The sequence below is a fragment of the Hyaena hyaena genome, unplaced genomic scaffold (assembly GCF_003009895.1).
Source record: "Hyaena hyaena isolate Hyena2069 unplaced genomic scaffold, ASM300989v1 scaffold_1355, whole genome shotgun sequence".
NCBI classification, from domain to species: Eukaryota; Metazoa; Chordata; class Mammalia; order Carnivora; family Hyaenidae; genus Hyaena; species Hyaena hyaena.
Genome location: NW_024081988.1, coordinates 227,468 through 240,692, shown reverse-complemented (window position 1 = coordinate 240,692; position 13,225 = coordinate 227,468). Strand labels below are relative to the sequence as shown.

Below are 13,225 nucleotides of genomic sequence, written 5' to 3'. Positions count from 1 at the left end.
ACTAAACTGTTTCACTGTCTTCCTGTGGTGGAATGTGCTTTCTCCTTTTCCCAGTGGCTATATGGAGCGTATGAAAAGAAACTTTGGGGCCCCCAGGTGGCTCAGTTGGTTAAATGTCTGACTCTTGGTTTCAGCTCAGGTCATGGTCTCACGGTCGTGGGACTGAGTCTCATGTTGGGCTCTGCACTGATAGTGCAGAGCCTGCTTGGGATTCTCTCTCCCTCCCTCTCTCTCTCCTCATCCCCAATGTGTGCCTTCTCTCTCTCTCTCTCTCTCAAAAAAAAAAAAATTAACCTAAAATAATTAGGAAAAGAAACTCCATTTGTGAATCATGCTCTGGTCCACCTCGGGAACTCTTGCAGCTGTTACAAAAACTTTGCTAAGTTGTGCTGAGACACGGGGAAGGTAAGATCGTTTTAACTATTCCCCATGCATGAATGTTTCTCTGTACACACAAAATTCTACTGTGCAACAGCCAATGACATGTGGCCTGCATGAAGGAGAATCTGCCCTTGGAGAAATGTTCAAGATTGGGACAAAGCTGCTGTATGAAATGAGGGTTTTCCCTCTGAAACTAATATGAACCCTAAGGAGGCAGAGGTGAGGGTGGGAGGGACAAGAGTTGTGCAGGTAACACAGACCATCAGGATATGTGGGGAAGAGCGATGGAGAAGGTGACCAGGTGGCTTCTAGGGGTTTCTGGGGCAGAGGTAAGCACCTCAGGGACCTGGTATCAATTCCTACAGATGGACTGGCTCTAGACCTCAGAGCCAGTATATTAGAAATAGACATGCACTGGGGCACCCAGGTGGCTCAGCCAGTTGAGTGTCTGACTCTTGATTTCGGCTCAAGTCATGATCTCATGGTGGGTATGGGTTCAACCCCATGTTGGGCTCTTCACTGGCAGTGTGGAGCCTGCTTGGGATTCTCTCTCTCTCTCTCTCTCTCTCTCTGTCCCTCCTGCATGCTTTCTCTCTCTCTCCAAATAAATAAACTTAAAAGAAAAAAAAGGAAATGAATACACCCTTCAGGTCAGGGCTTAGAAGGTGAACGTATAGTTTTTGAGCAATAATGCTAATGTCTCTAACTACAAAATCCCCTTTTAGTTTTAGTGCTTGAACCAACTTTTCTGAATGGTTCCATTGGTTAAGACTCTGTCTGCTCTGGGGAAGTCATTCTGGAACTCTGTGGCCAGCATGTATCAGAGAGCATGGTAACACAACGATGACCAAGTCAGTACAGAAACATCCCTTCAAGAATCCTTAAAAAGCACATGGGTTAAAAGTAAGTACTTGACGGCAAAAATTTCGAGGCCAGATTAGAATGGGGTTACTTTATTACAGCCAGAGAAATTATGCCAAGGATATATTTCCTTAGCAGGGTCAGGGAATCCTTTTTTATGCTGACTACATTTGTCCATCAAGTTTCTGGCAGTGCTGGTCAGCGGGGCTGAGGGCACACTGCACTTGGTACAGCCTTCAGGCGGGGCCTCACCTCTCCTTTTCCACTGGCTTCCACATCTTTGCTCATTGCTCTGTATAGCATGCTATCCTGACACAAAGTACATAAATAGGTGTGTGTGCATGTGTGCAGGTGCGCTGGGGGTAGGGGGTGAGTACCTTGAACTCTAACCTCCTGCTGGGCACAGCAGATGACCAGTGCCACACGTCACATCATCTCAGGCCAAATACATCTCTCCCGCTGAAATGGCTATTGGACAACCTTGACATCTATGCAAACTATCTGATACTAGCTCTTGGTTCTGAGCGTGTAATTTCCGTTGTGGCTAATTCCTTTGCAGTGAAACCCACGCTAATGGTGTTTATTACTTAATGTCTTTTTCAACAAGTCTGCTCTCGTGCTGGTGCTACGACTAGCGTTCTGGGCCACAATGTCACTGGGATCAGAGAGGGTGTGACTGATGGAGGCCAGGGGACAATGCCCTCTGCCTACTGGCAGCTGGAATGAAAGCTCACTTCTTGTGTTACAGGTCACACATGGATGTAAACTCTGGGAAATGAATGTCTTATTGGCATTTTCAGACAAGTAATTGCAAACATTCCCTTGGAGTTGTAATAACTCAAAACCAACTTGTCCTTCCTAAGGAAAAGTAAAGATAAATAGGCTTGTTATAAACAAAGTCATCCTCTGCTGTTGAACACTCATGGGGAAAGCTGTCCAAAGTAATGGAGTTGAATCTACTTTTAAAGGACACTGAAAAGAAATTTTGATTTTTTTGCTATTAAGCTATGACCAATTTAGAAAAATAAATAGCAAACAGAACCCCCATATGGAGGGGATATTCTTTAAAATGTATTTACTGCCCATATTTTTCCCTTACAAGGAAAACTGGACATTTCTTAGGAACTAAAATGTGATTCCAGCTTCTGCCCGGAAGTGGGTCCCACTGCCCCCCCTCTTTCTCCCAGGACCACAGCTATAGGGACATCCAGGGCCAACTCCAACCCAATGACCGCCATTGGTTCCCCCAAGTTATATAATTGTAGGGAATCCCTGCTACCCGAGGGGAGCCACTTAGCCTTTAAGCAAATTCTTGGGCCAAGATTTGAAGGCATCTCTGATGGATGAACGCTTGGGTTTCTTTCCATATTGCATCCTTCTGTGCGATGTTCCTTCTATGGTCCCCGAGGCAAAACGGATCAAGCATTAGAGTCAATGAGGTGTTTTTCATGCTCACAAATCTCATTTCTCTGAGCAATCTTCATTTCAACTACAGCTATCCATCCTTACGTTATCTAAGGAGTGACGTCGGGTCTGTTCTCTCTGCCTCTGTAATTATGAGTGAGTCAGAAAAATCTCCCTGCTCCAGCCTGAGCCAACTAGTGAGTTTTCACTTTCTATGGAACACATGCTAAACTGCAACCATGATAGAGAAGAGTTTAATTTATAAGGTAGGGAGGGGAAGGGGTCACGATGCTTATTTAATAAAATACACTGAATATTTTTATTCTGGGGTGTCTGCTTATCACTGAAATCAAACTCTGTTAATACATAAAACCAGTAAATTTGAGGTTCAAGACTGAACATTATGAAGGATTGTTCCTTAAATGGAGTACAATTGTGTTAACCTAGTATCAGATAGCTGAGTAGCCCGAAAACCTCTTTTGTGCTCTGATTTTTTTCTTTCAATGTTGTTATTTATTTTGGGCATGCATGTTGGGGAGGGGTAGACAGAGAGGGAGAGAGAAGATCTGAAGCAGGCTCTGCGCTGACAGAGAGCCCGATGCCGGGCTCGAACTCACAAACCGTGAGATCATGACCTGAGCCAAAATCCAGAGTCGGATACTTAACTGACTGAGCCACCCAGGCGTTTTTAGAATTATAGTATAGAACTGTTAAAAGACAGGATGAAATATTTCTGGCAGGACTGTTTTACTGTGATACTGTCTTGTTTCCAGATACTATAGGAACCTTTAACAGAGGAGAGACACTCTCCTCCTTCCCACGAGTTTGCCAAGTCTTTGTGCCACCTTTTCTGATGGTATTGTTGGTAACTTCTGTTTAAGGGCAAAAGCAGAATTTTCCAGGCATGAGAAGGCACACCGGACCTCACATGGGACTGAGAAGGGAATGGAAGTGGGGAAGATGGGTTGAGAGGAAAAGAAAGAAGCCATTACCAATGTCTGGGAGGGGAATAGACATTTTTTTTCTCTTTCCTTCCCACCCTAAGCACTAGGGTCTTAGCACTGGCCAAGATTCCCTGCTGTAGGGTGGATGCAAGCAGCCCAGACTCAGGTAACTTGTGAGCTGGACCCAAGCTGAATTCTGGTGACCAGTTAATACCTCAGCTGTAAGGTGCTTCCTTCGATAAACTGAATTAATGAGACCCCTAGGGGTATTCCCTGAAAGAACGGAGATTGACTTTTCTTCCAGCCTGATTACATTTGATTTAAAGGGGGAAGAGAAAATGAGAGTGACATTTCTTGCACCTTAGTATTCTGACCTGAAACTGATACAATAACACACACACCCCTATTCATATTCGTTTATCACTATATGTACAAACGTGTGCACATTCCCCAACACATTGTGGAGGGTTTGGGAAGAGTGCCAGAAGAGGTGCCATAGTTTTCTTCTAATCTAAGTAATTAAATTAAGTTTGGATGATTTAAAAGCAATCATCTCCCTTCCAATGAATTTGGGGGTTTCTTGTGAGATAAGTCAGTCACAAGGCACAGGTTACTTGGACTCGCCCTGGACGGAGATCCTTTTACACCCTCCATTTCCTGCTCTGTTGGGAAGTGGTGCACATTCCCTGGGGAGGAAGAAAGTCCTGACGCAGAAAGGATTGGCCCTGGGGGGGTGTCTGAGCCACGGGGACCTTAGGAGATGATTCTTTTAGGTGCGCGGTCTGTGCACTTTGGACCGTACGCATTTTTGTTTGAGAAAGATCCTCATTTCACTGGTGGGCTCACAGACTGAGTCACTGATGGGCACTGTGGTTCCGAGTGTTAAGCTAGAACAATCTCAGAATGGTAGGGCCCTGCTTCTCCCAAGCGTGGTGCTGAAAGGAGCTTTCAGCCTGCGGATCAGCAATGAAACCAAACCTCAGCTCTGCTCTGCAGTTCTGATTCTGATCAGAGATGGACTCATGCCACCCGTGATGGGAAATTCAATTCCTACACTTACTTGGGACTTGACTCCATGAAAACAAAGCCTGAAAGCCAAAGTCAACTGGGAGACGCAGCATGTTGGTAAGCTGAGTAGACTCCTCTGCTCTCTATGGCTGGAATAAAGCCCCTCCAATAGGGCCCTGGATCCCTTCCTAAGGCCCGCTTTAAAAGACTGGCTGCTTCTTCTTGGGGGGAAAAGGTGGCATATTTTTCTTCCTTTCGGCTCCTGCTAAGGGTGCTCTAGTACCGTAATTGACAAGGTCATGCACTTGAAAGCAAAGGCATGGCCCTGCTGGGCAAGGCACCCACTAGCACCACGTACCGTGCACGGTTACGCAGAGGCTCTTCGGTCAGCGTGTTAGAGGAAAGGGTGACGCAGCTGCCGTACATCTCCTAGAGAGGTGCAATTAGACATCGTCTGAAAACATGCAACAAGTTCAGCACATGCACACGTCTCAATAAACAGGAGGCATGCGGGAGGCAGATTAGTGGACAGAAGCTTCCCACGTACTTCGAGGGCCATGGGGAGCCCTTGAGATCCTTCGCTTACTCCTGAGCGACAGAACCCATTAAGTTACTCGGGAATGTCTTATTCGAGCGAGGTAAGTTTGGACACATGAAACCCAAAGGGGCTGGGGTTCGGTCCACGGGTGTGTCTTTTTGGATTGAAATGTACACATGCTGAAGTCCTTTGCAACAAAGGCAATTCACGTTGGAAACTAACATATAGTTAAAATCAACATTCAAGTAATTAGATATTAACTGAAACTCGATTTTGGTATTGCAAAAGGAATTTGGACAGTTCTTCAGCCTCGCTGTAACGGATTTCTACCTTATGCCAAATTATCAAATATGCAAGTTGTGACTGTCTAGGTCACAGGATGGATCCTCTGGGTACTTCTACTCCTTGGGATTTCATGTTTTGGCTACTATACCATTTTTTCGATGGCACGGTGTGCACGGAGCACAGAGGACACATAGCCTAAAAAGATGTTCGTATCTCCCATTCACCGGTTTTAAACCACACATTACAGTGCCCTGTTTTCTCGTAAATGCAGTTTTAAAATATAGCTCCTGGCACACTCTGCCATCCCTTATGTACTGCCAAGCGCTTCAGACCACTACGGCGTCCTGATCAACACTCAGGGGTGAGCGGTGGAAAATGCCAACGTGGAGGTCTCTGCGGTGTATTCATTTCAAAGATCATTCCAAAGTGGAGTAGTTAAGTCGTTTGGAAATAGAGTTTCCATTTATGTGCTCTTTCATCCGACTTGAGGATAAACTATCTGGTCAGACGAGGAGAACAAACTCTTCCTGAGGCACAATCTGTGCCAAGGAAGGGCCTGATTTCATATCGACTGGGGATCTCCTCTTGCAGCAATGCTCCCCGTTTAGGACTCCTAACACTCAAGGATCAAACTATGTCGGGAAACTGGGGGACCAGACTATAACCTCCTGTGATTTATTTAATCTTTCTCTCTTAGCGTATTTTTCAAGGGAAGAGCAAAGTGTACATATGCTCATTCGACATAGCTCCTTAGAAAACACACGGACTTGGCTGTCCGTGCATGCTTTTGGGATTTTTCTGGGAGATTCCCTCAAGGTGGCAAAGGTCGGCAATCTGTAGTGTTAGGAACAGCACAGCGAATTCAAAGGCAAAACAAAACGGGGGGGGGGGCGGTATTTTCCAAGAAGCACTCACCGCCTTATTCTTTCCTTTGCAAGCAGAGCTCACGGGATTTCTCTTGGTGTCTGTCGTCTTCCTTCCAAGTGAGGTTAAGGGCAGTGTGGAGGTCTTCAGCTGGTTGGCTGCCTGGTAATTGTTATTATTGTTCTGGTTGCCGCTGAGTGTCTCCATGATAGATCGGAAGGTTCCAAAAGGCCTTTTCAGTTGATCCCCTGATTCACTCCCCGTGGAGGTCCTCTGGGGGGTCCTGCCCTTATCTCTGTCCTTCTCCCCCGTGAGCTCAAGGCTAGCCTGCTCCATCTGTACCACAGGCTCCTCAAAGGTAACTCGCAGTTTCAAGTTCTGAGATGTCCGGCGCTTGGAAGATGGAGACTTGAGGGCACTCTTGGGGCTCATGGCCACTTTCTGGGCAGCGGTGCTGTCAGGGCTGGGCTGAGCGGGGTCTCCGGAGGGCTGGCTTGGGGGGGTGGTCGCTGAGGCGGGACACTGGGATTCCAAGTCGGGTTCGCTGCTCTCAGAGGTAGGAGATGGGCTATGGCCGTCCAGGGATTTGGAGGCTTTGATGCCAAAAGGAAACCTGCGTCCTGACGCTAGCGTGTGTTTCTTGATCATCAGGTGCAAGCTTTCTGCACTGTCCACACTCTCCACGCTTCCCACGATGGGCTGTGGTCTGGGCCTGTCTGCCTTCCTCATGGGTGTGCTCTTGGGGTCCTCAGAAGTGTTGGAATCCGTGTCGGACTCACTCAGGGACCGCTGCATCAGCTGCCTCAGCCGAGCCAGCTTCAGCTCCCTCTTCTCCACAGGGACCTTCTTTGAGTTTCTCGAGGAAGCCTGAGCATCCTGGAATTCCAAGGACAGCTTTTCCTGGGTACAGACGCTCTCCGAGATGTCTTTCCCCAGCAACTGGCGGAGGATCTTATCCGAGTCTTCATCTTTCGCTTTGGCACGGGCTCGGCTGGATGCTGACAGGCTTCCGAGAACCTGAATCCCTTCTTGGCCTCCGGGTTTGCTCTTGGCCACAGACTCCTCATCCGCATCTGGAGATTTCCACTGGGACCTTCTGGAAGCTGGGGAGGACGGCGAACTGAAAGATGATGAAGAGCATATGAGGTGATTTCCTATCCCTGACTGCCTCCACTGCCACTACCGACTTACAAATTGATGGGACTCAATGAGAAAAATGGCTTAATGTCTGTGCACATCAGTCTCCAAATAACACCAGAGGGGTGACCACGACCAAAGTGTAGTGTGCCTCATACCTACTGCCATGATGAGAGATGTGGCTACCGTTTTACGGTTGACACATCAATTTTGCACCAGCAAATTGTATCCATTTTCCTCATGTTCACCAACCTTATGTACCTACACAGCCTTATTTCCATGGCACAGATGAAGAAGTGAAGGAAACTGAAAGAGCACACGACTTGTCTGCAGTCAGGGAATGAAGACCCAGCAGAGACAGGGATGAAGCCAGGCCTTCTGGCTTTGGGTTCAGGGCCCTCTCCCCCTGCAATGTCTCATATTTATTCCTCTTTATAAAAATAAAATATTGGGGTGCCTGGGTGGCTCAGTTGGTTAAACTTCCGACTTTGGCTCAAGTCATGATCTCGCGGTTCGTGGGTTCGAGCCCCTCGTCGGGCTCTGTGCTGACTGCCAACTCAGAGCCTGGAACCTGTTTCAGTCTGTGACTCCCTCTCTCTCTGACCCTCCCCTGCTCACGCTGTCTCTCTCTCTCTCTCAGTAATAAATAAAACATTTTAAAAAATTTTAAAAATATTTTGTTTTCGTCATCTTTAAAGGTATTTTTTTCATAAAGTCCAAAAGAAGGCTCAGAGATTAAAGACAACTAAGAACTCTAACTATCATTACCTGGGAGAAGAAAGGAGTGACTTGCCCTCTGATTTCTGGGCTTCTAGAAGCTGCTGGAGCTGGTTCTGCAGTGTGACACGTTCCACTGTCTGTCTGGGGAAAAGGAAGTGAGACGCATAAGCTCTCTGATCCATGACCACGACTGTAAATGAGTAGGTATAAACTTTGTCATGATAATTTGCAATAAATCCCAGAGCCTTACCCATGTGAGTGTCCTTCATCCTTTCAGTGCAGAAATTTTCCTAAGGTCACAATCAAGTACACAAAAGGATGCTTATTATTCACATTAGCAAGAAACTCTAAGGAGCCTAAATGCTCATCAATAAGACTGAGTGAATTATTTAGTTGTTTCCACAAAGGCAGCTATTAAAAATGATAATCTATTTCAGTAATCATGACATAGAAAAAGTTTCCCTAGTATATGTATAAAGTAGATGTATAGATACATATAAATATATATACATACATGTATTAAGTAAAAAAGGAAGTTACAAAATTCTGGATGTACGGTAAAATAATTGCATATATTGTATATAATATATATAAATTTTAAGAAATCTCTGTGTATAAAATATAGATTACTAATAGCAAATATATTATGCTTATATATATTATTTACTCTTTCCACATTGTTTAAATCTTTACAATAATTGTATTAATCCAGTGATCAGGAAAGAGCAAAATAAAAACACCAGCAGGCTGTTTCCGCAGTGGGTAAAAACAATTAAATAACCTCGTATTTTCTTCTATAAAGGGAAAACATAGTACGGCAACACTCAATTTATTCTGGGCATAAAAGCAGAATGTACTTTAAATGGTATCAGAGTGTGCTTTAAATTTAAGAAAAATCAGTTAAAAGCCACAGGTGATGGGAACTGAAATCTGTTTAGAAAACATATTACTATAGAACTTGCAAAAGTAATTCCAACTGATTTTGACGTTAGGAGAATAAGAAGTATTTACTGAACTCTCTGTATTAAGTTTGGTGACCACCTGTTCCCCCCCGAGCCCTGCCAAGAATGTCCATCACATTCTAATCCCTGGAAGGTGGGAGTATATATTACCTCATGCAGCAAAAGGAAATTAGTGTTGGAGACAGAATTAAGGTTGTTTATCGGCTGACAGAAAACCAGGAAGGTGATCTTAGATTATTATTATTGGTATGCAATCTAATCACAAGACTGTAACAGTGAGGAGGAGGCAGAAGATGAGGTCAGACACCCTCAGTGTGAGGACTGCATCTGTGATTGCTGGCTCTGAAGAGGAAGGAAGGGGCCACGAGCCAAGGAATGCAGCAGCCCCTAGGGGCTGGCAACGACTCTCAGCTGACAGCCAGCAAAAGAAGGGAACCTTGGCCCTACGAGCACAAGGAACTGATTGATTCTGCAACCGGACTCTCATCCTAGAGCGTTCAGAGAGCAACATGGCCTGTGGACACCTCAGCTTTAATCTGGAGGCCCATTCCAGTCTTCAGATCGATAACATTGTAAGATGAATTTGTGTTATTTTAAGCCACTAGGTGTGTGGTGATTTCTTACAGGAGTAGAAAATGAATATAATTAACATCAAAATCAATAGACCCTTGTATGAGCCAGGGTACGGAACTAGATGAATGAATTACAAGATTTCTTATGATGAGTGCCGGACTTTAGATATGGGTTTGAGGAAGCCCAGTGTTGTCCTTGCTAAGTGTCACTGCACATTCTCAACAGCCACTGGCCACCTAAACCTAATTCTGTGAGATCTGACCAGGATGATGCCCTTCCATGTCCCCAAGTGCTCTGTTTTTCAGACATGGTCAGTCTTAGTCCTAACATGTCATCCCTAAGACAAGAAAAGGCTGTGATCTCAGTGAATCTCACTCATTCTGTGACTCACCTACTGAAAACTTAATTGTCTAAAGAAGGAGCCAGCAGGGGCACCTGGGTGGCTCAAGTGGTTAAGCCTCCGACTTCAGCTCAAGTCATGATCTCAGGGTTTGTGAGATCATTTTAACTTGATCTCATCTTAACTTGATTCCTTCTATAAAGACCCCATCTCCAAATAGGCATATATTCTGAGGTACTAGAGGTTAGGACTCCAACTTATCTTTTATGTTTTCAGGGCAGGATATAATTCAACCTAGGCTTGTACATGAGGACTTCTAACAGAGTTGAAAGTTGCCATTAAAATTTTTTTAAATTTTTATTTATTTATTTTTAGAGAGAGAGATAGAAAGGGAGCAGGGGAGGGGGAGAGAGAGAGAGGAAGACAGAGTCCCAAGCAGGCTGGCACCGCCAACACAGAGCCCACTGCGGGGCTCAAACTCATGGACCGTGAGATCATGACCTGAGCCGAAGTGAAGAGTCAGATGCTTAAGTGACTGAGCCACCCAGCCTCCCATGAAGGTTTCCATTTTTAAATAGTAACTATCTTTATTAACTATAAAGAGTTAGTAAAGTGATTCCAGTTGGAAAAGGCACTCAGCACCGTTTCTCATTCAAAATTTTGGACTCAAAAAACGTATGTGTTTCAACCCTCTTCTTGCACTTTTCTGTGTTGTTGGTGCCTGGATCTGGAAGGCTACAGGGTACCGGGGCCAGACTAGCCTCACCTCTGGTTTCACCCATTTTACTGGGGAGCATGGTAAGTAAAAAACCAGGGTCTATAACATAACTGCTCATATTTTATCTTGTCACTGGCCTCACTCTAACTGTCTACAGCATTTAGCTTTGGAGACAGCAGAAGAGCTGTTATCTATTAGTGTGCATGTGTATTCCATCCTAGGCCCATCAACAGAGAGGGCAGCCAAGACCCTGACCTTCAACTGTTCACCAATAAAACAGCTATTATAGCTCATGAGAAGCTCACAGACACCACAGTATGGAGACTGAGGACAGTGTTCTGCGGTCTTTTCTCTGAGTATGAACCTTTAGAAAAAAAATATTCTACTGGATTATTTTAAAGCTCCTCTGAATGGCGATGTCCATACACCACAGGGAGATTGCTACAATATTTCTGGAAGGATATTAGGCAGCATCTACCCGCATTTTTCAATACCTATGCCTTGTGTTTTAGTCAGTTGCCTTTCTAGGAGCTTATCTTCAGAAATACCTACACATGCACCTAACGATGTGTGTACAAGTATGTTCGCTACGGAAAGGTAACTTACCGAGTTGTGAGTCTATGTGCATTGTTTCCTCAGTTACATAAAGTCCTTGAAGCTCACTTCGCTCACCTGCCCCTGGGGAGTTTTGTGTAACTGGGAAGAGGACGTTTGGAGGGAACCCCTTTAATACTTAATTTTGCTTTATTCTTCCCATTTTTATTTTATTTATTTTTCAAATCTATTTATTTAGGGGCACCTGGGTGGCTCAGTTGGTTAAGCGCCTGGCTCTTGATTTCAGCTCAGGTCATGATCTCACAGTTCATAATAGAGGTCTACGTCAGGCTCTGCGCTGAAGTCACAGAGCCTGCTTGGGATTCCCTCTCTCCCTCTCTCTCTGCCCCTCCCCTGCTCCTGCTCTTTTTCTCTCTGTCAAAATAGATAAAAGAAACATTTTTTAAAAAGCCTTTAAAATTTATTGATTTAAAGGCAAGTTAGTTAAAATACTGTGTATTACTGGTTTCAGGAGTAGAACCCAGTGATTCATCACTTACCTTGAACACCTAGCGCTCATCCCAACAATGCTCCCCTTAATTTTTAAGTCTTATTTGTTTCCAGTAAAAACCTAACAAACGCATTAAAAAGAGTATTCTAGTAGGGCAAGGGTGGGAGGGTACAGAGATCTGGCCTCAGAACAAGAGGGGGGATGTAGAGAGACCACGGTTCTGCCAAGCTTAGGGACGAGCTGGCAGGTAATCAGGTAAGGCCTCCCATCCACCATACATCTCTTTTCCAAAGGGAAAAAGAAGACTTTTAAGAATTTAAAACACTTCGTATTTTGCTTCTAACATTTAATTTTTAGGGTTCTTCCTCCTCATCTGTCAGTATGACTTCGAATGCTGATTCCTATTTTTTTGTGGTTCCCTCCCAAATACGGTAACTGTCATTGGGCTGGTGTGTCTCCCAAAGGCTGACTTTAGTCCTCTCAGGAGGTGTTGGCACCTTGATTCTTCATCCTGCTAGAGACCTGCCTGATATCATCTCCTCTGTCCCCCTCTCTTCGGGCTTATCCTCACAACCTTCCAGAAATCCTTCCTGATGTGTAGGTATGCAGCGGGTAGCAGTCCAATAATCTCATCAAGAACAGAACTGACTCTGTCTAGACCAAGAGGGTTTTAAGTGACATCACGCTGACCGAGCACTATTTTACATTCTCGAGATTCACGAATCGTCTGCTCAGTTTTCCTAACACATTTACTGGTGATGGTTGCCAGGTTACTTAATGCCCCAAATATACATTTTTCTTTTGAAAAGTTGACAAATGGGTCCATCTCTAGTTGTTGTTTGTTTTTCCTTCTTTTCCCTCTCTCAGGCTCCTTATGATTTCCTAGAATGTAAAGGACAGAAGTCTGGGGGCGCTGCCATGGGCTCTTTCTAAGCCTGCTAAGAAGTCGGACCCAGAGATGTGCACACAGAGAGGGCCCTTCTGTCATCCCACGTGCCTTATGTTCCCGCCTTATGAAGTCTGCAGTACTGTTTGTTTGTTCCAATGTCAATTTATCTCTGCAGACATGGCACCTGCAGCAAGAGTGCTGGCCGGGAAGACTTGGGATGGAAGAAGAAAAGCGGAGAAGAAGGCTAGGAATCCCCTGTACAACGAGCATGAGGGGAGCTTACCAAAGTACCCGGCTCAAACCTAAGCAGAGGGATGACGAGCCAGCCTCGGCTGTCACAGAAAGAATGGGCCACTTACTCCTTCAGCTGTTTGGTCAGCTTCACCACCTGAGAGGCCAGGGACATGCAGGTCTCCACCACCACCAGGTACCGGGAGCACAGGGTGTGGCCATGGCGCTCAGCGCTCTGGGAGGGCTTCTCCCCGGCGTGGTTGTGCATGGTGACATTTGCTCCATATTCAACCAATGTCTGTTGGAAAATGCAAAGGCACGAGTC

General features: G+C 45.3%; 1 protein-coding gene across 2 annotated transcripts in view; it reads right to left on the bottom strand.

Annotated features, from left to right (window-relative positions):
• Positions 1–13,225, bottom strand: part of LOC120225219 (synuclein alpha interacting protein) — a 158,190-nt gene that overhangs the window by 6,659 nt on the left and 138,306 nt on the right. The window contains exons 8-11 of one of the 2 annotated variants that reach the window (XM_039223470.1): positions 13,029–13,198; positions 8,191–8,283; positions 6,337–7,405; positions 4,957–5,027 (exon numbers count right to left, since the gene is read on the bottom strand). In XM_039223470.1, coding sequence (XP_039079401.1) covers positions 4,957–5,027; positions 6,337–7,405; positions 8,191–8,283; positions 13,029–13,198 — 1,403 coding nt within the window. The remainder of the gene's footprint in view (positions 1–4,956; positions 5,028–6,336; positions 7,406–8,190; positions 8,284–13,028; positions 13,199–13,225) is intronic. The other variant, XM_039223471.1, reaches the window with a different exon arrangement.